Source organism: Onychomys torridus, chromosome 1 (assembly GCF_903995425.1).
Source record: "Onychomys torridus chromosome 1, mOncTor1.1, whole genome shotgun sequence".
Classification (NCBI taxonomy): domain Eukaryota; kingdom Metazoa; phylum Chordata; class Mammalia; order Rodentia; family Cricetidae; genus Onychomys; species Onychomys torridus.
In genome coordinates this window covers 160,821,431-160,846,463 of record NC_050443.1, presented here as the reverse complement: position 1 = coordinate 160,846,463, position 25,033 = coordinate 160,821,431, and the positions used below count along the sequence as shown (strand labels likewise).

The 25,033-nt window shown below is 52.0% G+C and overlaps 1 protein-coding gene across 2 annotated transcripts in view; it reads left to right on the top strand.

The window, feature by feature from the left end:
* The window catches only part of Crtac1 (cartilage acidic protein 1), a 140,712-nt gene that overhangs the window by 84,396 nt on the left and 31,283 nt on the right, over positions 1-25,033 (top strand). For both annotated transcript variants that reach the window (XM_036169688.1, XM_036169680.1), the window contains exons 3-5: positions 7,359-7,555; positions 16,957-17,093; positions 22,403-22,559. In XM_036169688.1, coding sequence (XP_036025581.1) covers positions 7,359-7,555; positions 16,957-17,093; positions 22,403-22,559 — 491 coding nt within the window. The remainder of the gene's footprint in view (positions 1-7,358; positions 7,556-16,956; positions 17,094-22,402; positions 22,560-25,033) is intronic.

Here is a 25,033-nt window from a genome sequence, read left to right as displayed (position 1 = left end):
CCATCTTCTAAATCAGTTCAGAACCCCACAGGGATGGTGCCACTCACAGTTAGGGTAGGTCTTCTCACTTCAGCTAATGCAGTCTAGACACCCCTTCACAGGAAGGCCCAGGGCGTAGTGTCCATGGTGACTCTAAATCCGGTCAAGCTGACAGTCAAGCCTAATTAATCATCACACTTTGAATCTAGTCTACAGGTTGACCAGTTCCCCTTTTCCTTGCATCTCTGTCTGTCTGAGTCCCACCCCTTCATCTGGGCTTCTGTTTATAGGCTCACTGACTCTCATGTCCATCTTTGTGTAGTCTGTCTCCAGTGTTCAACCTCTCTGTGTGCATGTACCATTCTCTTCTTCTTGCCCTCTCCCTCTGCCCCCTCTGTGTTTGTTTTTGTTTGTTTGTTTGAGACAAGGTCTCTCTATGTAGCCCTGGCTGTCCTGAAGCTCATTCTGTAGACCAGGCTGGCCTCACAGTCACAGAGATCTTCCTGCCTCTGCCTCCCAAGTGCTGGGATTAAAGGTGTGCACCACAATGCCAGGGCCCCTGCTTCTCTCTTGACTAATGTCAGGTAGATTTTTTTTTTCACTATTTACTTTTTAAAAACATTTTCTGTTCTTAATTCTCAAGATAGATATGTTATAATATCTTTCAAGTCTAAAAATCTTTCTATTATATAAAAAGAGATATGGCATGTAAATTGTTTAGCATAGTACCTGGCATACAGTAAATACTTGGGGGTTGCATGCAGCCCTTTATCACTCTGTGACTTTCTAAGTAATTTTTCCCCTCATGTGGATCACAATTACCACCACAAAAAAGTAGATCTTCTGTCTCCATCAGTAATACTTGGTTATTCGTTCTTACCTCTGCCCAGGATATGAACTGTCCACATCTTCTCTGCCATTGCTCTGTTTATGTGGGGAATTACCAAAATTGGAGAACCCAAGACAACCAGGAGACTGTGCCCAGTGTGCTTTTGTTGAGCCATAAGGAGATAATGTAGGGCCTTCCCTGCCCTCTGTCCACTCTGCAACTATGTATTGAACACTTGGTGTGCACCGGATGGGAGAAGTGAAGCCAGTAGGCATGTCCTGCCCTCTTGACTCTCAGGGTCTCCAGAGAGAAGCAGGCAATAGAGAAGAGAATGGGTAGCTACAGGAAAGAGGATCAGGAGTTGGGAGACAGAGAAGGGATGATCTCTCTGAGGAGCTGCCTTTTAAGATGAGACCTAAGAGAGGAGAGGAGCCAGCTGTTGGGGCTAGTGGGAGGAAGTAGGATGAGCATGTACTAGGCAGGGAGAGTCAGCCAGCAAAGTGGGCAGCAGAGGGGCCAGGCCCAGACCCAGTGAAAGTCACTTTATTAGTTGCTCTGCTCATCACTGACAAAAATCTGACAGAAGAACTTCAGGGAAGAAAATTTCCTCTTGGCCAATAGTATCAGAGAATGAAGTCCATCAAGGCAGAGACAATGTAGTGGAGTAACTTTATGGTGCAGGACAGAATGGCTACGACCTGTTCACATTTTGGTGGATTTGGGAAGCAGGAAATAAGACCAGAAGAAGATCCTGGCTTAATCCCCCGAGGCCGGCCCACTCCCACCTCCAACAGCTGTGGCCCCCATCCCAAAAGTCCCACAGCCTCCCAAAGCAGCACTACCTGCTGGGGACCAAGTGATTTAGCACCTGAGCCCGTGAGGGACATTTCAGACTCAAACCACAGCAGCTACCCACGTTTCCGGTAGGTAGCTAGCACAAACTGGCTTACATGTTAAAAAGATGCCTCTGACTATGGTAGGAGACCAGAGATCAGTGGGGGCACGTAAGGGAACAGAGACACCCCAGGGATAGTGGCAGTCAGTCGGAGAGGGAAGAGAAGAACAAAGCTGAGATATTTTGGGAGGTAGAAATGACAAGATGGGCTGATGGATTAGATGGGAAGGCGAAGGGGAGGGGGTGAGTTCTGAGGCTGATGCCAGGCTTCTGGTTTTAGTACCTAGGTGCCCATTTCGGGGAGGGAGAAATGAAGCAATCAATAGTTCCATTCTGGACATGTTCCATCTCAGTGCATGAGGGGAGATGTCAGGTAGGCAGTCGAAAATATGAGTCTGAGCCTGAGCTGGAGATATGAATTTAGGGGTTGTCAGTCATGGGAATGGATATGATCAGCTAGTAAAAGGAGAGAGAGAAGTCAAGAGGACCGAAGGCCAGGCCTGGAGACTCCAGCCACCAGAGGGTGCGAATAGGAAAAAGTACCCAACAGTCGGGGGAATGGAGAGGAAGCTGGAGAGAGGAGAAGATAAGACAGAGCCCATTAAGGGGGCTGTCCTATGGGAGAGTGGAGGGCAGTTGGGGGTGGCCACAGTGCCACTCACATCAAGAGGCCAAAGGTGGTAAGAACAGACAGGGCCTCCCTCTACCTGGCCACGTGAGAGCCACCAGTGACAGCAACTAGAGCAGCTTTATGGACCAAGGCTGGATGAGAAGATGAAATGCATGATGGGAAAGTGGAGACCACTTATAAAGACAGCTCTTTTATGAAACTTGGCTGCATGTGGGGAATCAATAAAGAAATCTACCTACAGAGGCCGACCAACCAAGGCTGGGATGTTTGGGAATGAGAAATAGTAGCATGTTTAGAAACCAGCTACTTGATCACCAGAGAGTGAAAGGTCCCACCTCAGGTTTGTTGTGATTTTTTTTTTTAAATGATGTAAGCTTACAATTGTGTAACAATTCACAGTTTATCAAGTGTTGTCACACACTCTGACACTCCTCAAGGCTGTCCTTTGAGGTGTGAGCAGCATTGAGCTACAGATGAGGAAGCTGAAAACTTAGAGGAGCTGAGTGACAAGCTCAAGGTCACAGTCAGCATGTACCCCCAAGGCTGTGTTGGTCTAACCATGGCTGGCACACCTTTGATATTAGACACAGTAGCTGCCTTTCCTGGCTCCATTTAACTGTGCTTCAAAGCCCCCCTGGACTTCTACAGATGCCCAGTTCTCTCCAGCAAGTGTCAGAGAAAGGAAGCACGCGACCTCCATATCTTGCCCAGGCTCCTCACTGTGGGGATTGACGCCACAGAGGGACTGTGGATAAGTCACCTGTGTGCTCCATTGTTCACATCTGTAAAATGGGGTTGTTAATAGGACTAGCAGCCCAGGCCTATCATGAAGATGAAGTGGGATTTAAAGTGCTTGGCACATAGCCAGGCGGTGGTGGCGCACGCCTTTAATCCCAGCACTCGGGAGGCAGAGGCAGGCGGATCTCTGTGAGTTCGAGGCCAGCCTGGTCTCCAAAGCGAGTTCCAGGAAAGGCGCAAAGCTACACAGAGAAACCCTGTCTCGAAAAACCAAATAAATAAATAAATAAATAAATAAATAAATAGTGCTTGGCGCAGAGTTTGCAAATGAAGACTGCTCTCTGAGGGCTGCCCAGGATAGCTTTGATGTGTTCCTGCTTCACCTCTCACCCTCTCCCTTTGCCCCCACCTCTGCACATATACCTTCACACCCTCACCTCTATACACACACCCTCACACCCTTTGCAACAAACACATACCCTCACTTACACATATCCTCACCCGACACACGCACCCTCACACCCTCACCTCCACACACACACAATCTCACTCAGAGACACACAACCTTACCCTCATCCCTCATCCCTCATCCCTCATCCCTGTGTAAGAACCTACACAGACACAGACACACAGACACACCACACACACACACCTTGCTCTCCATTACTACATCACCTCCACTCACCCCGCTGGTCCCCTCATTCCCCTTCTCTTTCACCTTCCTGTCTCATCCTGACCCTCCATCTCCATTCCTCACCCCCTCACCTCTCACCATCCTTACATCCACACTTACCATCACTTGCATCCTTACACCCCTGCCTCTCATTCCTTCACTTTTCATTTCTCACCCCTCACCTTCCCCTCCCTACCCCTTACCTCCACACATACCCTCTGCCCCCCTCACCTTTCCTCCTCACCCTCACCCCTCCATCCCCTCTCCCCTAACCCGTATCCCTGTGTTCTGTTTATGAGTACCTTCTGCTGCCACATGCTCTAGGCATCGCACACGCAGAGACTCACAGCCGTCTGGACTCCAGCAGCATGCACTTAATGAAGATGGGGTTGTGGAACTGACACCTCTGCCCTCTCAAGAGCAGGCCAAGGCAAAACACTGCAGGGTATCCGGAAGAGAGAAGGTCACATCTAGTCTGGCAGGTGGGGTAGACTCCACACAGGAAGGGGCCGGGAGGGTGGGGAGAACATTCCCCACGGAGCAAGTGGCTGCAGCTGAACAAAGACACAGGCGCAGCCAGAAAGGGCAGGCCATCTTCGGGGGCTGGCGAGGAAGCAAGCTGTAACAACAGCTCTCTGGAGGGGTGGGAGCTTTTCCTGGGGCGGGGGCTGAGCACAACAGCTGTTGGTCTATAGGGCCAGCCCAGGGCGGCCTGATGGAAGGGAAAGGCTGGCCACAGGGAGCATGCCCCCAACACAGCCTTGCCCTGAGGTGGTTCAGAACCCCACCTCAGAACAGACTTCGTGTCTGTAATCCCTGGGGAGGTGCGACCAGACTGTCAGACCTCTTCCCATGCCCCATGTAGGTTTGGGGAGGTCCCTGGACATGTGCTAACTGTTTAACAATCAAGACTGACCCAGCCTATCTACTTTGCCCCACAATCCCCTTAGGAGGCACCCTGAGACTAGCACCCCCTGATCTTCCAAGAAGAGATGTACAAGGGTCACTTCATAGGGTCAAGGAGCGTGTGCCCACTCCAGCCACCCAGATTCAGGTCATGTTCCCTCCCCTGCTGCTGGATGGTTCCAGGGCATGGCAAACATCTGGGACACTCACGAGGCAGCAGGGTAAAGAGGGTATCGACGCTGGACATTGTGTGGAGACTCCCCCACCACATCCTGGGAGACATACACTGGCTTTGCCCATCTTGTAAGCTTAGTCAGACCCCTGGGCTCACAGACCTGCCAGGCTGTCCCACTCCAGCTTGGGGATCGCTTGCTCACCATAATCTGGAAGGCCAAGTGTAAGACAGAAAGCCTCTACATGGAAACGTTCCGGTGTAATGTGAGAGGGCAGGTCCAGATGCACGCCCTGGAGCCACACTCGCAGACTCCCCGTTTGGTCCAGTTTCCATCCTACAGAAGAGAAGAGTGGAGTCTAGAGCCAAGCCACCACCCTAACTACAGCAGTTGGGGCCTCCACGAAGCAGAGGCCTCAGAGCAGAAAGCACTTGGCAAACTGTGTAAAGTGCTGTTGCAATGTATGGGCTCTTGTCACCTCCGCCGCTTATGTGAAGTTCCTGTACATTCCTCAGAGCCACTACTCTGGGGAAGCTACCAGAGAAATAAACGTGGACAGGACTGGGCGGTGGCATCACAGGCAGCAGGGAAAGAGCATAGAATTCCTGCCCTGAAGAGAGACGCCCAGTGGCTACTTACAGGTTGTGTGACCTTGGGCCTCACTTGGCCTCTCTGACCCTCCGTCGCTTTTTTGAAACACCCCCACACAAGCGTGACAATGAACGGCAGTCCTCTTAGCAAGGCCGACATCCGATGGACACTGTGGTCTGATAATGTGGACGTGGTGTGATAGCAGAGCGGAGGGCCTGGGACCTTCAGGACTAGTTTTAACACTCAAAAGTCACATCCCTGGGGTTGGAGCCAGCTGCTGACCATGCTAGAGCCCAAGCACTCTGTCTCTCCTACCCCGACGAGTCTTTAGAGGTAACATTGCGCCCTTGGTGTTCAGCTCTCAGACACACTTCATCAAGGCGTCTATGGCGCACCCTCCTGTCACCGGATGCTGACTCAGCCCCCATCTCCCCTTTCTCTCTGTGGGTGCCAGAAGGCTCTTGGCCAACCACCAGCATCCCCCAGACTTCACTGGCTTCTGGTGACAAAGGAGAAGGCCAGGTTGGATCTGATTCAGGACTAAAATTTCTCCCAAAGACCTAGGCGAGCTGTCAGTCCTTCCCGGGTCATCTAAGCCAGCACTGCGCTTCGCTCATGGTAGGCACACTCAACTGTAAACACAGGCCAGCCAGTAGGCCCTGGTGAATGGGGCGTGTGGGTTTCTCTGGAGATCCCGGCAGGTCACTATTCAGGGCACAAGGCATCATGCTTGGCCATGCTACCTGGGAAAATATTGGGTACCCTCAGTTTGGAAAGGTGATGGGAAGACACTGACTATGCGACACTTGAGCCCCAAGGACTTGGGTGCGAGCTCAGAGATTTCACTCAATAAATATTTACTGAGCACCTCCTGTGTGCCAGGTGCTCTTCCAGGTAGTAGAGCACAACATGGAAGGAAGGTTTATCTCTGGTGGAGCCAACATTCGAGCAGAACCAGGGAGAGCAGGGGAAGAGGAACAAGAAGACAGACAGGTAGAGCTGTGGTGGGGACAGTGGAGGAAGAGGAAGTGGGTGAAGGTGCAGATTATAAGGAGGGCTTGAGGGAGGTGGCGGAGGGAGCCAGTTGTGTGGCTGTCTAGACCAGCATCCCACATGGAGGGTACAGCAAGGGCAAAGTCCCTGAAACAGACGCATGTCTGCGGCTTCGGTGTGACTAGGAGGCTGCATGGGTTCGGGAGAGACAGGCAAAAGTTTCGAACTTTTTCCCAGTTCCCCAGAAAAAGATCCAGCAGGTTTGCCTGGTGACCCCCGGATACATTGGTAGTCTCTCATCCCAGGTGCCGTAGAGCTGGTGGTTCCACCTAGCAGACAGCTGTCTCAGCTGTCAACAACACAGGCTTCTGCAGGGACCACTCACAGGGCTGCTCCTGGGAGAGCAGAAGGATGCCTGGGCACAGGCACCCTCACTGATCAGGCAGACCTGATACTGTTTGCCCTCAGGAAGCACACACAACCTCTCTGAGCCTCAGTTTCTCTGACGGACCTCATCTATTTCTCCTCTGTGAAGTGAGTGACTAGCAGCATGGCTTCCCATGCCAGTCTCAACCGGATTTTGTTAGCTGTCAGGTTGTTAATGTTAAGTTAATGAGGTCATCAGTGGGAAATCGCCTTTTACGGTGAAATGGGCAAAGTAAATGTCAGGGAGCTTTTTCTCCAGTCAGGCCCTTAGTTTAGGGATTGTCCCTAGCTACCCACTCCCCTCAACCAGCCTGACCCTTTTTTGTGTTCTACATGGCTCTGATGCACTTTTCTCTAGCCTCACTTTCTTTCTGAGCTTCCTGAGACAAGGCAGGTCCTTCCTGTGCATGCCAGGGACCAAGTTACTCAGAGCTGCAGTGGACTTTGAACCCATTACCCTGCTCCAGTGAGCTGGGTGGACCCAGCCACTCACCCTCAAAATCCTCTCCCTGTTCCTTCTCCAGGTACAACGGCCCCAACTTGGTGCTGAAGTACGATCGAGCCCAGAAGCGGCTAGTGAACATTGCAGTGGATGAGCGCAGCTCACCCTACTACGCACTGAGGGACCGGCAGGGGAATGCCATTGGGGTCACAGCCTGTGACATTGATGGGGATGGCCGTGAGGAGATCTACTTTCTCAACACCAATAACGCCTTCTCAGGTGAGGGTCAGGTCTTCTTCCTGCCCCAGCTACCTCTTCCCTTCTCTGACAGGCCTTTCTCGGGCCTCTCTCTGCTGCCTCCAGGATCTCCCTGTGCTGGGCAGAGACCCTTCATCTCCTGTGATGGGCCTTGGATTTTCATCCTCGGGACCCTGGACAGGGACAGAAGGGCATGAAAAAGACAATCTTCTCCCTCAGACTGGTCATCCTTTTCTCCTGCATCCTAAGACACCTTGCCCTCCCCCCTCTCCCCTCCTGCCATCCCACCACTTCTGCGTGGTCCTCCAGCTCATCCCCACCCCACTAGGCCACTTCTGAAGTCAACAGATGTCCCTGGGTCCTCCCCATGCTACCCTAGGCCTTTCTCAAATGCTTTGTAGTCCTAGAGTTTGCCTGTCAGCTTTTAGACTGGTGCAAAGGTCTCTCTCACAGATTCCTATGTGCCAGACAGAGCTCTGGATGTCAGGGTGGTTATGGGGCTGCAACTCTGAGGGAGGCTGACCTTGAATTCTCAGAGCCTCCTCCAGCTCTTTTCATACTGCCCCATGCACCATCCCTGTTACCTGAGGGTCTCTGTTAATGCATTCCGGCTCCTCAGGTCTGGGGATGAGCCTTTTGTTCCTGACTGCTCCTGGGCTACCGGGTACAGACGGCCCAGAGACCACAGGTAAATTGTTGTTTATCAGCCTCGTGGTGGCTAATATAAAGAAAACCTTCTATGTACTAGGCCCTGACTCCCAGCCCTCAGTTATCTCAGGCAGCCCATAGCACTCTGATTAAGAAGGAATTAGTAGTCTTACACTGAAGAAACTGGGGTGCTAAGAAGCTTACTCACCTTTAAGTCTCTAGATTCAAACCCAGGGTCCCACCCCAACCTATCCTTTGCATCAAGACATGCTACTGCTCTTCTCAACCCTCTGTCTCCGGGGAGCCTGGCTACAGTTAGATACTCAGCATCTCAAAGTTAGGGGCTATATTCTTGGGGCTGCAGACCCTTACCCCTGACCCACATTTTCTCAGACCTAAACCATACTCACTAATAAGCCCACTCCTGTAGGGCTGTTAGCTAACATCTATAGAGCATCCTCAACCACAGCACCCCCTAGAGGTGAAGTTGGGTATTCACAGGACAGGCTCTTAGCTGTGGTTCAGTTTTCCACATAATAAGCATTGTCCTGAGCTCTCCAAGGTCCCGGAGGCTACAGTGCCGGCTATGGGACCTTGCCCCCAACAACCCCCACCAACACACCCAGGCTTTCCCCAGCTGCCAGTCCCAATCCAGCATCCAGCCCAGGCTGCCCCTGGAGTTTGAATTCAGCCAGTTGCATGAATGAGAGGTAAAGAGGTTGGGGACCTGTGCCAGGGGCTGGGGTGGGCTGGCTGGCTGGCTGGTAGCCAGTCTTGTGCCGCCAAGAAACAATGAGCCACAGCCCCGAGTGGTGTTTTATGGGTTTTCATCTCATCTTGCCACCGAGTGAGGCCTGAGAGATGGTAATTATCCCAACACAAATATCAGGGCATGATTACCCAGCTGGATTTACTGCCCTCTCTCCACCAAGCCGAGATTGGATTAGGACGCGATTAATTGATGGGCTGATCAACTCTTTAATGTGGGGCAAGGTCAGGAAAAGAGCAGAGTCTAGGATGCCTGCAGAAGGGGCAGGTCCCCAGGAAGTCCCTGGAAGGCTAGGAAGCAGGAACAGGGACAACTGCCCTAAGTGGACTCTGCCGGCAGGATGCCAGAGGAGGGAACAGCTTCCCCAAGCCAAAACACCTGGAGGAGGCCCTAGGGCCGTCTCCGAGGCAGCAGCCTCTCCCGTTCTCTTAGAGTATGCACTGTGAATCCCAGAGTAGGGGCTCTGTAGAGTTTCCTGGGGAGGGGGTGTGACAGCCTCCTACTGAGCTGCCACAATCAAATAAGTCTGGAAGTAGGCTAGGACCCATTATCAGACTGTGACACTCAACTCTCAAGTCTACACTGCAGCCCAAAATGATGGTCAGTCACTACCTGGGATCATGCCAGTTCTGTGTTAGCCAAACAAGGAGGGTTCCCCACAGATGTACCCATTTCCCGGACAGATTGCTAGTGAGCACATACTATGTGCGGGCACTGTTCTAGGCACTGAGGATGCCTCAGTGTGTGGAACACAAGAGTCCTTCTTCCAGAGGTCTGTGTTTTTCCCAGTACACCTTGCAGCTTCTCTCAGGATCCTGCATCCTCTCCCAGTCCCTGATCTCTAAGACCCATGAGAGAAAGCCCCTATATTGGTTACTGTGTGACTCCCAGTGGCCCCAGCCAGGTCTTTACTATCCCAGGAGCTTAATTAAAATTGAATAATAATTAAGTTTCAGGAAGAAAAGGTGAATGAGCAACTGCCTAAGAAGAGGAAAGCCAAAAGAGATGTCAGGGGGAGGCACGCCACACAGAAGACCTGGCCGTTGAAGAGGGGTACCAGGACACGGGGGGGGGGGGCAGAGGCAAGGACAGCAGTGCCCAGTGGCCTCAGCCCCGAGTGTACACCTCCCGATGACCTTCTGTGGGTTTGAGGGATGTCTGTGGGTTTGAGTTAATTTTGTAGTTGAGTGATCCATTGATTAGTCAACAGGGGGTGGGCATGGAGCAGGGACATTTGTACCATGTCAGCACTTCCTTGGGTCCAGCCCAGACAGCACTCAGCCATCCCCACCCTGCCCTCTGTGGCGGTCCTGAGAGTTCTTTCGGAACCTTAGCCAGCCAGTGAAGTCACGTGGCCTGTGGGGTGTTGACAGTCTCTCCCTCAGCCAGCTTTCGGGATGTTAGCACTGAAATCCCTGGAAGCGCCTGGGTGCTTGCAATGCCCTCTGGGAGTTGGCCCATGCAGACTTTCCTGGGTGACCTTAGACAGGATCTTGACCCCTCTGTCTTTGCTCATCTGTAGAACAGGAACCATATGGACCTGACAAACTCTCCTGCCTCCAGCAGCTCCACAGACCATAATCAAGGTCCTTCCGGTTACCTGCCAGCCTTCCGGGTGCAGCCAAATTGCTAGGCTAGCCTTACCCCTTTCTCCCACTTTCTACGGCTTTGCCTGAAGCTCCAATTTGCTATTCTTCCCGCGTGGAATGCTTTTCCTGATGATTTTCCCAGGACTCACCCTTCAAATAAGGTCTCTCTCAGCGCCTCATCTCAGATTATGCCCTGTATCTTTAGCTGGCTTGTTTGCCTTCCTGCCTCACTCCTGTCTGGAAGGGGGTCATATACTGCCTCATCCGGCTCTTTGTCACTTTGTACTTGGGAACCCAAAGAGGTGCCTGTCACTTAGCATCAAATACAGACTCTTGAGTGAATAACTGGAATCAAGGGTGAAAAGATCTTACTTTGCACTGAATTTGCCAAACAACCCTGACAGCATGGGGTGATGCTGTGGCAGATGGGGTCCCAACTGGGGTTGGCTCAAGGCTGGAGAATTGGAGAGGAACCAAGAGAAGAGGAGGACTAACCACATTCCCAAGACGGCCGAGGCCTGGAAACGCACTCGTGCTGAACTGACCTGGGAAAAGGCCAGCCAGGGTGCTTCCATGGGAGTGTGCATAGGACAAGGGGGAGGGGTCGAGAGGCAGCTAGACCCTCTCTCTCCTGAAGTTCTTGGGCAGAGTCCCCTCCATGGAGTTCCCACCCTGACCCACCCTGGCTCCCTAGCCCTGATGGGTAGTGTACTGGTGGGCGGGCCAGCACCAACTATGGACCCCCACTCAGTGATGAGCATCCGACTTTTGTGCGCATGGCACTATTGCAGCCCACGTTCCTGGAGACTCTCCTTGGAAGGTCCCACACCGACACTTATTTCTGTGACTCCCCTTTGAAAAGCTCATAGCCATGTTTTTGGGTGTGTCTTGTCTTCCTCTGAGGGACCTCTATTTTAACCCTTATGCTTGAACCTATATTGAAATATCTCCATTAAACCCCCGCTCACAGACCCCCTCCTTGTGAGCACACAGCATGCCCTGATCACAGTTCTGGTTTTGCACTTCCAAGGCACTGTGGATATTAGCTCACAACAACATACAGAAGGATCTCACATTCTTTATGGCTGTATAGTACCCCCGTGTATAGCCTCGTCATTAACGGAATCATTCCTCTGTGGGGAAACACTGATATTGCTTGCAATTCTTTTCTCCTTACAAAGAATGTCACTTAATGAATGAGTTCGTACAATCCACCACTTCCCATGATTGCAAAGATATTGGTAAGATAAGCTTACAGAAGCGTAGTGACTGTGTCAAAGGAATATACACATATAGCTAGCTCAGAGTGCCAGATGGCCTTCCCTGGGGGCAGCGCTTACCACACTACTCCCATGCCCAATGATCAAACACTTGCCAAGGCTTACCAACACAGTGTTCCATCAACTGCATTTTCAGTATTTGCCAATCTGAGAGGAAAAAAATTGATTTCCAAGTGTAGTTTTAATTTTCATTTTTCTTAAATGAGTGAGGCTGAGAATATTTTTATATATTTGACTCTCTTGTCTGCTCCCAGCCTTCGCCCATTTTTTTCCTATTGACTATTGGTCTTTTCTTATTGATTTGGAACACCTCTTTATAAATTAGGAAAATTAGCCCTTTGTCTGAGACACACGTTACGGTTGGTCTCCTGGGTTTGTCATTTTTCTCTTGTTGGTTCTGAAACCCACTGTGAAAACCTTCACTTCCACAGACTCAGATTGCTGACTCTTCCTTTACGTCTTGTGGGCTGTGTCGCACCTGGAGGGGCCTTTGGCAGGGACACTGGTAACTTCCCAGAGACGAGGTGTCTGTTACTAGCTAGAGAGGAGGAGGAGGACCTGGGCAGGTTGCATTCCCAGCCTCCTCTGCCTACACAGCAGATGGGCCATCTGCTCTCTAGAGAGGCACCCCCCTTGCCCAGCAGCTCCTTCAGCCAGGCTGGCTCCAGCTGCACCCAGAGGCCCTGCACCTCACTCCCCGTGGTGTGATGCTGGGCTGGCAGCTTTGGAATCAGCTGGAAACTCAGAAAAACACAGGTTCTCTCCAGCTTGACCCCACAGCTGCTAGCCCAGAACCCAATGTTGCAATATTTAGGAGCTTCCTGTGCCCCATGAAGTCCAGGGTGTGTGTTAGTGTGTCATCTAATTTATGTCTGAGTCTCCACCCTTTTCTGCCAATCCGCCCTGAAATGGACTCTCGGGTCTCTGCATCCCCAGCCTACTTTCCCTGAGATTCAGAGTCCTGGTTCTCAGCTGTCCCAGCTTGGCCCCATTTCAAAGATGAGTTCAGATACTGTATGCTCCCTGGCCAGCCTGTATTGTGCCTCATCCCATGTAGCCAATGAACAGCGTGCCTGGAGAGAAGCTGCCAGAGCAGCACCATAGAGTAAGGAAAAAATCAGATGTTGTGACACTTGTCTGTGGTCTCAGCACTGAGGAGGCAGAGGCAAGATTGGGAGTTCAGGGTCGTCCTTAGCTACACAGTGAATTTTGAGGACAGCCTGGGCTATATGAGAGCATGTTTTCAAAAACAAAAACTGGGGACTGGGGAGATGAGTCAGTAGAGTGCTTCTGTGTTCAGTCCCCAGAACCCACATAAAGAAGTCAGGTCCCAACACCAGGAAGGTAGAGACGAGCGGATCCCTGGGGCTCACTGGCCAGACCACCTAGCCCACTAGGCATGCTCCAGGCCAGAAAGAGACCCTGTCTCAAGAGGAGAACAAAGCAAAACCAAGACCAAAGTGGACAACTCCTGAGGAATGACAGGCAAAGTTGTCCCCTGGTGCAGTGCACACGCAAACACTCATGAATATTGGGTCCCAGACTTCGTCACCATGGTCTTACCTGGAGCTTCTCCCACTAGCCTTGTGCCACTGGGCGGGAGGGCTGTGCCGCGTCGTGCCAGTTTGGAGCTGGACATTGCCATCGTTCACAGCTGTGCAACTTGAGGCACAGGAGTTGACCCCTGAGCCCCAGTTTGTCTGTGTAGCCTGAATCGTCTTGGGGAGATGCTGGAGGAGGCACCCTATGGAGTTTTCCTCTTCACTCTGGGGTAGAGGGAGGAAGAAGAGGCCAAGAATTCTACCAGGGACCCTGTGAGCCTGAGTTCATTCTTTTGAAACACATCCTTTGTCTGAACTAGTTCCCTGTCCCCTGGGGCCATCACTGCTCTGCTGGCTCTCCATGGACTAAGTCTTGTGAGGCATTTGAAACTTAATGTCACAGTTGCCCCCTGGGATGCGGTTTGTAAAGGACTGGCCTGGTCATGCCCTATAATTCCCTGGAGGAAGGGGAAGCACTGGGCAGAGATGATCTTATTGTTTATGGTACTTATCCTGTGCTGGTATTATTGGAAGCACTTTGCAGACATTAACTTATAACAGCCTGATGGAGAGGCAGCCATTCCCATTATCCCATATCATAGCTAAGAGAAGGACAAGTCCATGGCTCCCTAAGATCAACCCACAAAGGGAGGTTGCTGGCTGTCACACAGCCACCCAGCTGTTTGGTGGTAACCTTTGTGCCTCAGAGCTCCCAGACTCACCTCTGTGACACTGACCTCCAGAGACTCTCCCTACCCCTGGACATCCTTTTCCTGAGCCCCACTCTTTCAGTGTCTCCTCTGGGGACCCAGGAGAGCTTCTTAGGTCCTCCCACATTACTGACAGTCCCTCCTCTTTCTGAGTACTGGCCCACTTTGGTGTGGGGCCCCGGGACAAAGTGCAGTTACAAGGAGCCAGGAGGCAAGGCCCACTTCAGCGGTGACTTGGGCCAGGGTCCAGGCCTGGGTGTTTATTGCCTGTGCCATCGACCAGCACAGCTTGCTGTTTATCTGTCTTCCTGACACACCTAATTACCCAGGTTGCAGCTGCCAGCGCGTTTGCTCTTCCTAAATCACAGGCTCCCACCCTCCTGTCGCCCAGGCCTCCAGGCCTCTGCCTGCAGAAGGGCTGCCATTGATTTTACCGTTCCCGTTTATGATCTACAAGGCTCCACATCGCTGTTGCACATTTTACCTTAATTAGTTTATTCTTCTGGGCATCTCTGGTGAGCCCAGAAGCCATGAGACCAGTGAGGACGGACCAACAGTACAAGATACCCAGATTCCTTGGCTACCAAGCCCAAAGCCTGACCAGACGTCAGCAGCCTAGACGGTGACTTTCTAAGCCAGAGCCAGTGTAGCTAATGGGCAGCTCCAAAGAAGGGTGCCATGGCCAGGGACATCTGGGAAAGGTTGGGCTCAGTAAAATTAAGTAGACAATTTGTTGCAATCTTTTCAAAGTTTTAGTAAGTTGATATCTATTGAGAGGCTTCAAAGGTTGGGCAAATATGCAGTCTTTCCCAGACTTGGAGGATGATGGAATTCTTCCTCCAAGTTGCTCAGAGAAACCAAGGTTGCCCGCCCAAGCCTTGGTGGAACGTATTTGCTGTCATTTCAGGAAGTGGGTAAGAGAGTTAAGTGGGCCCCAGTGTGAATGAGATGGACAAGGTTGCTCTCTGCTGGGGAAGGCTGGAGGCCTGCAGGGGCCATCTTCAGACCCACCCCACTCCACCTCCACCCTCCACCCCCCACCCCCCACCCCCGGCATCTAAACACACCGGCAAGCTTGCTGCTGCTTCACATAGCCCCAATGATGGCAGCTACACCCTAAGTCATTTTCCACAGATCTGAAATCCAGAACATTCTGGAAGCCTCTAGCACTTTTTTTTTCTTAAGTTTGTGGAAAATTCACTAGATAACAAAACCTGTCCTGAGCTGATGTGAGCTATTTATAAGCTTTATTTATCCCACTTAATGTGAATATTCATGTTTCACTGCAGAAATATTAATGTGTTTAATTATGGGGTGCCACCCCCAGTCCCTGCTGGGGGTGTTATGTAATCAACAGTGTTCATACCATGTTTCCTTCCTAGAAGATGAAGGAAGAATCTGGGTTTCTAAACACACTGGGCCCCGAGGGATTTCAGTGAGGGGCGGTGTCCCTGCAGGGGTGCAAAGCTATCACTGTGTGCTCTCATCCTGTCTGACCTGTGACCAGACCGCATGTGTGTCTTCACACCACAGTGACACTGTGAGTGAGGACCGCTACTACCTGTCATTCTCAGACGAGGAAAGTGAGGCTGGAAAAGGATAAGAAACTTTCCAGAACCTCAGACGACATGTGTGCGAGAGCGTGTACACACACACACACACACACACACACACACACACGCCCCACAGAGTGCCTCCCAGACACAGCAGAGAGCGTGTACACACACACACACACACACACACACACACACACACACACGCCCCACGGAGTGCCTCCCAGACACAGCAGCTTTGTGTAGACCTGACTCCTCAGAGGCCCCCACCTGAAAACACCCTGCACGTCTACTAGTCAGCCTCCCTGTTCTTTGCGTGGGTGTTCTTCTGAGGGAGCTGTGGGCTGTGTACACAGTGCTGCCACCTGCACACATTCACACATGCATCTACACGCCCTCACACGCCCTCATACACTTGTCTGTATGCTCACACATCCATTCTCAGTCTCCCACCAGGGCACACTTGCTCCTGTGACTTCTAACACACTCAACTACACACATTCTCATGCTCACACTGACTCAGACTCATCCTGAACACTCTCACTTTCACACTCATGCTCACTCATGCTCCCATATTCACTCCCACCCGCACACCTGAGTCTTGCACACTTACCCATTCCTATGCTTGTGTTCACATACACACTCCCAGAATCACTGACTACCAAGCCTGTGAAGTGTGAATCTCAGCAAGTAGGTCATCTTTAAAACAGGGAAGTCAGGGACTGGAGAGATAGCTCAGTGGTTAAGAGCACTGACTATTCTTCCAAAGGATCTAGGTTCAATTCCCAGCACCCATATGTCAATTCACAGCTGTCTGTAACTCCAGTTCCAGGGGATCTGGCATCCTAAATACCAATGTACATAAAAATAAAGCTTAAAAAATGGAGAAATCATTTCTGCCTAATCTAGCTAGGGGGACTGTGCCAAGCGTTTAATGTACAGCATCTCCTTCATCCCTCATAGAGAGCTTGAATGTGGTTACCGTCATCCCATTTACAGATAAGAAAACTGAGGCTTACAGATGCTGAGAAACCTGCCCAAAGACCTAGAATCTAGGTCTAACTGAGACTGGAACTTCTGCTCACTGATTCTAAACCCCAGGCTTATAACCACTGCTCCATGCCATCTTCCCCTTGAACCTCTCCCCTGGGGCCAGCCAGAGTCAAGTTCACAACTGAGAGGAGAAAGGACCCTTGCCTGCAGAGGACCTCCTTATATCTAACCTCCTGACCTCTGGCCCCAGTCACCTTGTGGCAAATGCCAGGAGACAGAACCAGAGCTTCCCTGTCCTCTGCCCACTGTCCACCCACCATTCTTTCTTCCTCTCTCCAGGTGTGGCCACGTACACAGACAAGTTGTTCAAGTTCCGTAATAACCGTTGGGAAGACGTCCTGAGTGATGACGTCAATGTGGCCCGTGGAGTGGCCAGCCTCTTTGCCGGACGCTCGGTGGCCTGTGTGGACAGGACGGTGAGTACAGGGACACATGAGGGAAGAAGCAGAGGGACCCCTTGATGTGAGAGCCAGGAGGGACTCCCCAGGTAGACATCTCCTTGTGGAATAGTGGCAGCCACCTTGAGGACAGAGCCCAGGGCTGTCCCACCTTGGTAGCTGCCACTGTCTCACACAGAGTAGTAGAAGCAAAATACTGAGAACCAAGGTTCAGGATGAGTGAGAACATTTATCTCTTGTGCGACCCTCCCAGTGACCTGACCCTGTGGAAGCAACGGGGGTGGGGGGGGTTATGATCATGAATATCAGATTCTTAGGGGAGGGTGGAGGCTCAGCTTGGAGCAGTGACTTAGCTGGGGACCCAAAATACATCAGTTACATGTCTAGGACACGAAGCAAAGCCCAGTACCGAATGGGGTGGTCCTTCATTCAGATAACATTAAATGCCCTGGTGAGGAAGGCACTGAGTTATGTGGCCTCCTGTACACATTTATAGAATATTGAAGGTGTGACAGGGGAGTGCAAAAGTGGTCAAGGCAGGGTTGTCTGAATGTTCTAGAACCTTAGTTCATCAATGGTTCCATGAACACCTTCCTAGTACATCCTACCCAGAGGTGTTCAACCCAAAACATGGGGAGGCTTGCCTGAATGGAAGTGGTAAGAGGAGCTGCCACCCGTGACCTGAGCTAGGTCCCAGCAGCCCCAGACAGAGACTTCTGAAGAAGCAGTTTGTCCCTCTTGTCACCTGGTCCCCTGCCACCCACCTGCTCGGCTCTATAACAATGATCACTGCACTGGAGTCCCAGCTGCTGCTCTGCTCCATAGGGCATCTCTGGCCCCAGTCCTGGGGCTGAAGGGGTGGGCTCCAACTTTGGATTGAGATGGCACAGAGGGATTGGGGATTCAGTGTGAATGTTCGCAGCAGGGGCCTCCAGGCCTTGGGGGAAGGCAGGTGCCAGGTATAAATATTTATTTCTTAACAAGCTGGTACTGGGAAGAGAAGCCAAGCTGGGCTGTGAAGCCACATTTAGCCCTGACCTGAATCCATGCCACCTGGACTCCTGCCTGGTGGGAGGGGACAGTGAGGCGGGTCTAAAGTCCTGAGAGCGTGGAGGGCCGTGGATATCAGGTCTGGTCACAGCTGGGGATCTTGTCCACATGCCTCCTGCTTCCCGCCTCCCTGGTCAAGACGAAGCCTCCCACAACTGGCCTAAGTAGGAAGTTCCCCCAGAACTGGAGGGAGGAGCTGAAGGTTAATCACAAAGATGCTCTCTGTGTCCCAGCAAGGTCATCCACACACGGGCAGGCATTTAAACACAAGACGAAGGGCTGTGTGGGAGGCAGCAGGAAAGGGTGATATGCAGAAGCTGCCTGCTCCCCACGGGGCCTCACTCCATCCTCCCAGGCCTTGGAGAACCCGGGGGTGGGGGGGGGGGCTTTCAGTGGGTCACCAGCAGGGGAAAAGGTGCTTTTTGAGTCCACCACCTTGGCCATTCCTGGGACCTACAAACTGTGAGGAAGGAGCTGGGAGAGGCCCAGGCCCGTGTGGGAACTAGAAGACAGGGATGCAGTGTGGTGCAGGAAACACAAGAGCAACGATGAAGGACGAGAGAGAAAAGCAGCCTCCGCTTGCACAGCAAACCATGCATGGAGTCCCGTGCACAGGACTCCTCTTCCAGAACCTTCACAATAGCCCACGAGGTACCAGCTACCATTATCACCTTCTACAGATATGGAAATTAAGGATCAGAGCAATTAAATAACTTGACCTTGGTCACATAATAAATGGCAGGCACAACTGGGAATTGAACTCTGCCTGCCCCAAAACAGCACCCGCCTCTTCATCCCTCGGCTGCCCTGGCTCTGGGTACAGTAATAATAGGCAGACATCTCTAACCCAGGCGTGCTGGAAGCTCCACTCAAGCCAACTGCACTTGGCCCCACAGCCTCCACCTGGGGGGAGGGGGAGGTTGGTCTTACGGGTCAGTGGTTCTGAAAGTGTGGTCCCCAGACTATTGTTGGCACACCCAGTGTTGGGAAGGAAGATTCAGAGGCTGTGGGGATGACTGGGAAGTTGAGAGTGCTCGCTGCCCAAGCTTAAGGGCCTGAGTTCAAATCCCCAGAAGCCATGTAAAAAGCCAGGCATGGTTCTGCAGGCACTTGCAATCTGGTCCTGTGGGGTTAGAGACAGGAGGATCTGTGGGGCTTGCCAGCCACTACCCCAGCTCCGGGGTCAATGAGAGATCCTGTCTCAGGAGAACATGGTGGACAGTGACAGAACAGGACACACATCCCTCCTTCCTCTAGACTGTGCGTGCACTAGCATGAACAGACCCTGTCTGCTCCATCCTCCAGACCAGCTCAATCAGAAACGCCAGGGATAAGACCCAGAGACGCGGTTCCGTTCAGGGGGACCTGCAGGAGGTTGTGATGTGTGCTCGGGGGAGTATGTCACTGGCCCAGCCATGCACCCCTACTCTGCTCTGCTCCAAACCTGGAGCACCCTCCTGCCCTCTTATCTCATCACACTCACTCAAAGCTGGTCTCTTACGAGAAGCGTCCCCTGGTCAATAATGATTATGCCTCATGTTTATATAGCATTTTTGTCTTTTCAAAGACCTTTCACATACATTGTCTCATTTCATCTTCTCAACCACCCTGCCAGGAACCAGGGGGAATCTGATCCCCATTTAGCACATGAAAGAGCCCTTGATGGATGTGCCCAAGGCTGAAGAGTCATTGAGGGCCTGAGGCTAGACCAGGACTGGGCTAATAGGCGCTGACTGGTGCTTTTTAGAGTCACTGGTAAGCAGCAGCAACACAGCCTGGAAATCTGTTTCCCTCTCCCTTTTCCCAGCAGTACTGAGCCTTGAACCAAGGGCCTCATTCATGCTAGGTGGCGACCACTGGACCATTGACCTCCGCATCACCTGGAAGTCTGTTAGACATGCACATCCTCCAGACCCGTTCCAGACCCCTTGAGTCAGAATCTCTAGGAATGGGGCTGAGAGTCTGTGACAACAAGCTCCCCAGGTGATTCTGATGTTAGCTCTGGACCCATGCCTGTGTAGACCAGAGCTCGCAGAAACTCCCGTGCTGGTGAGACCAGCAACCAGAGATTCGCATGCCTGGTTAGTAGCGCAACCGAACAACTCCAAGCCGGTGTAACCCAGCAGCTGCCAGAAATACCTTCCCGTGCCTGGTGTGTAAGACCCAGCAACCAGAGAAAGCAACTCCCATGCCCTGCTGGTGTAGACCCAGCAACCAGAAACACTTCCCATGCCTGGTGTAGACCCAGCAACCAGAAACACCTCCCATGCCTGGTGTAGACCCAGCAACCAGAAGCACCTCCCATGCCTGGTGTCATCTCACCCTCTTAGAACTACCGTGGTCAGTCTCATGTAAATTTCCACAATCGTCGACACCTACAACACGCCTGTGTTTATCTGTTTTATCACCCAGATGAATTGAAGTAAGGATCTAGGTATAACTGAATTTTATAAAGCTTCTGGTTTGTAGCAGAGTGCATTTGAGCCCACGTGGGCTTAATTGCCCGTTTGTTGATGAGCTTGCTAGCAGCTGGTGGGGTCAGGAATGGTTCGCCATGGTGCACTTTCCCATTTGGCCCGTCTCTTTCTCACTTCATCCAGTCACTGCACGCACACATATGGAGCTCCTGTGATGGGTACAAGTGAGAACCTCTCAAAGTTTTCCCCTGTTGAGACTCCAACGGGTTGTAAAGCATCCCACACTTCGCTTTTGCCTAAGTGTCCTGTGGGGTCTTACTGAAATGCAGATTCTTGTTAAGCAGGTCTGGGGTGGACCCTGACATTCTGTAGTTCTATCAGCGGCTCCCAAATGGTATTGGGGTGCTGGTCCAGGGACTGCCTTGAGTAATGGGACTTGTAAAGCGCCAATTCCCAGATAACAGGTTGAGACTTGATAACCCAGCAGCCTCCCAGTCTCCAATTTCATCTCCTAATACTTCCTGCCTTGTGTTTGACCTCTGGAGACTCAGAACCAGCTGCCATGCTTTCTGTGAGTCCGCCATTCTCCGCCTCTGCCTGGAAGGTTCTTTCCCTCCGCTTCACTGGCTCTTAGAAAACCTTTTCTTAAGCTCATAGTGAGGCGCCTGCCTCCAGGCTGCAAGCCTCTCTTCAGTGAGACTAGAAAACCCTGTGCCTGCATCTGCCGTGCGCTTGTGTGGTTTGGACACCTCTGTGTCCCCTGAAGACTCTAAGCTCCTTCCCTGTCCTCGCCCATCAAGTCACCCCCACTTGAGTGTCTCTGGATTGGCTCCGCCTCCCTCCCAAAGAAAAGGGTCCACAGTAGGTGTAAAGTGAGTGATCGTGATGGTCCTGATCCTGATGCCTTGGGATAAGAGAATGAAGCAAGCAGAGAAGGTCAATAAGTTTGACAGCCTCTGCTTGCCACCTCAAGCTCAGCTATTTCTCTTTCTTTCTCTGGCTAGCCTTCCACACTAGACTTGACGCCACCTAAGGACAGGGACAGTGGGTTCAGAACTCATCGAAGAACACTTTGTAAACAGTGAGAGCTTGAGGGATAACTTCTGGAGGAAAGTGGTGAAAAGATAATAGGGAAGCTGGAAACAGATTTTGAAGCTGTGTGTATCTCTTGGGAAGAAGGAGGCATCCACCGGAGAAATAACACCATTATAATAACAGGCAGAAAGGAATCTTTTATCAGCGGGGTTTGGACTACAGAAGATGATGGCTACTGAAGGAGAAGCCGGTGCCCGGGGCTTCTCTGAGATGCAAAGAAAAAGAAAGGAGGTCGTATTATAAAGGCCAAAACAGTGAACTATCTCTTCCTGATAAGCTGGGGAGACAGGGCTGAAGGAGGATGGAAGACCTCAGGAATCTGTACCTTTTCTGCAAGGAAGAGAGGGAGCAGGCACAGGAATTTGCTTGTCATCTAGGCTGGAGTGGGCTTGAATGAGAGACGGAGAATAATGGGAACTGGTAGATCAATCAATCAGCAAATATTTATTGAGCAGCTACCCTGGCTGGCAGCTGGAGCGAGCTCAGCTGGAGGGAGGCACATTAGAAAATTGTCTATAAAAAGGTGGTTGTGGGGGAGAGGGAGAGATGTGTTCTGGAACAGGATAGAACCAGAAAGGCTGCTTTGTTGTCTGGCTCGGGAGGTGGGCACCATCCACATGGCAGCCGTTGTCCTGCGCACCTCTTGGGGTTGTAGCTCACACACACTTCAACCCACCGGCAAAGCTGGGGTCCCTGGGGCAGAGACAACTTCCTGGGAAGCCCGGACTAAGATGAGGCTTCTCATCTCCTTCCATTATTCCTTAGGGTTCCGGACGATACTCCATCTACATCGCTAACTATGCCTATGGTGATGTGGGACCTGATGCGCTCATTGAAATGGACCCTGAGGCCAGTGACCTGTCCCGGGGGATCCTGGCACTCAGGAATGTGGCTGCCGAGGCAGGGGTCAGCAAGTACACAGGTATGCCGAGTTTGTGGAGGCTGTGAGTGGAGGGGCTGGGGCTGGGGTCCAGGGCCCTGTAGAGCTGTGTCTAATTCATCAGCAACCAGGAGGACAGAGAAGGTTTATAAACCCTGAGCAGGGATGAAGGCATCATCCGCTCCCACCATGTATGCTGCCCCTCCAAGGGGAGGTGAGATGCCTGGCAAGTGTGAGCTTGGGAGGGCTGGGGGCACCACACAACAGGTGTAGGGGCTTGCCAACGACTGGAATGAAAAGAACACCATGTCATCCTGTCCCAGGAACCTCTCGCCCCTCCCCTGCTATAACCCCAGTGATGAGTGAGCAGATTGCGTTGGAGAAAACTGACAGATCACAAGAACGGAGATTTAAAGCTTTCTTTATTGCCCAACAGCAGATGAAATTATTTACTTACACATAAGCGGCCAGGAATTGAGCGCTAAGTCCCTAAGCTTCGGCTGGGTCCCGTCTCGGATAACTGAGCTCAAAGAATTGCGTTCTTGTTCCAAACCGTCTCCGGCACTTTTTATGGAAGGTGCGCCCCCCCCTCAACTTTCTGGATGGGGGGCCTATTGTCAGAGCCTCCGACAGGAGCTCTTTCTAGGGAAGGCTGTTTTTCTAATTCCAGCAGGGCTGCTGACTAAACTCTGATAATCTGCCAATAGGCTGTTGATGGCAGAGCCATCCAGTTCCTGTTTTGAGTGCCAAAAATCAGAAAGCCAGGGCTGTGCATAACAACTCGGCCTCGTTCACACCCGCCCTGCAGTTGGGTGTAGAAATTCTCCTGTTAGCTAGCCTTCCCCACACATCTGCTCCAAGTTATACTACCAAAGCTGCAGCCAGCCTGAGCTCAAAGCTTGGAGATGGAAAGTGGCATGGGAAGTCACGTGGGCATCACCCTTCCCCCAGACACTTGGCTGGCAGCAAATCTCCAAGTTCCACCCAGGAAAGGTTGTCCTGACCTGCTAGGAGTTGATGGTGCCCTCACCCAGCCAACTTGCCACCTCCGTGAAAGAGGTTAATGCTGGCCTATCTGACAATGTTTGTGGGAACAAATGACTAGACGGTAAAGTAGTCTGTGTGGCTCAAGCCCCATCAAAGTGCCTGGGAGCCCTGGGCACGAACGTGCCTCAGAAAGGCTGAGTGTCAGTAATAAACCATGTTTCCATGGGAAGAAGAATAAACATGAGGCGCTTCAGCCTAGATTGGTACAGTCAATTTTTCTGAGTAAGCTCCCAGTTCTGTGTACTGGGCTGGCTTGGCAATTAAGTGCCTTGATCTTGCAGGAAGGGAGGGGTGCGGGCTGGGGGGGGAAACACTTGTAAATGATGAGATGGAAGGGAGGTAAGGACTGGGAGAGTGCATTACACACAGAACGGAAGAATTCTGGAGGTTGGAGCTTGAAGGGGGCATTGTTCACGCTGGCTGGGCTGGCACAGAACGCAGCAGGGAGAAGGGGGGCCGAGCAAAGACAGCTGAGGAACAGAGATGCTACGAGAGCCCCAGCCAACTGTGCCGGCCATGCTGGAAGGATAGGGCAACCCGTGGCGGGGCCAGCAGCTTCTGTGGAGGCATGGAGGAGGCCAGGGCAGCTGGCATGCCCAGAGGACACATAAGAGCAGTTCTGCAGACTTCCAGAAGCCATTTGGCTGGCAAGAACCAATTTGGCCCACCAAGTTACTGTTCTGTCTGCCCGCCTTCCTCAGCCCCCCCAACACTATTCTGCAACCCCCACTTGTCACTCGGTTAATGACACATGGACATCTGGCTGGAAAATGGCCCCTGAGTGCTCCCTTGAGCCCTGGGAATGAACCCCAAATGTAAGGGCCACTATTCTGAGCCCAGCCCAATGGCTGAGACTCTGGGCAGGTAGCCAGTGCTCAAACGCCAGAACAGTGGAAGGGGTCTGAGAAGCCGGGAGGAGTGAGCAAGGTCTAAGCAGGCTGGAGAGAAGCAATCAGTGGCCAGATGTGCTTCAGGAAACTGCGACCTCTACAGCCAAGCCACACAGCCCTCATTTTCTGGGGCAGCCATGTGGCCTGGGAGGACCTCCCATTTGCCAAGGAATCAAACTAGGTCCAAATAGCAGAAAGGACTCACCCAAGGTCACCTAGGAGATTTATAGAAAACCAGCACTTGGGGCCCTATCTCCTGATGCTTAAACTAGCCACAAGCAGCTGGCCTTTCTAATGACCTCCAACTTGAGTATCCTGCTCCAGTCTGGTAAAGGGAAGGCCCTCACCCACTGGGTTATGCATTGGCAGACAGGCCCTGAACTGTGTACCCAGGTTGTCAGGCTGAAGCAGCTGTCTGGCCTGGGGTGCTCAGGACAGCAGCCTGCAGTGACTAGGGCCAATGGCACACAAACCATGCACAGGTTGTTATGCTATGCAGGAGGGGGAGGGGAGATCTCTCCAGACACTATTGATTCTGGTATCGACTGCCACTCTGCTGGGTCACAGTGCCATCTAGCG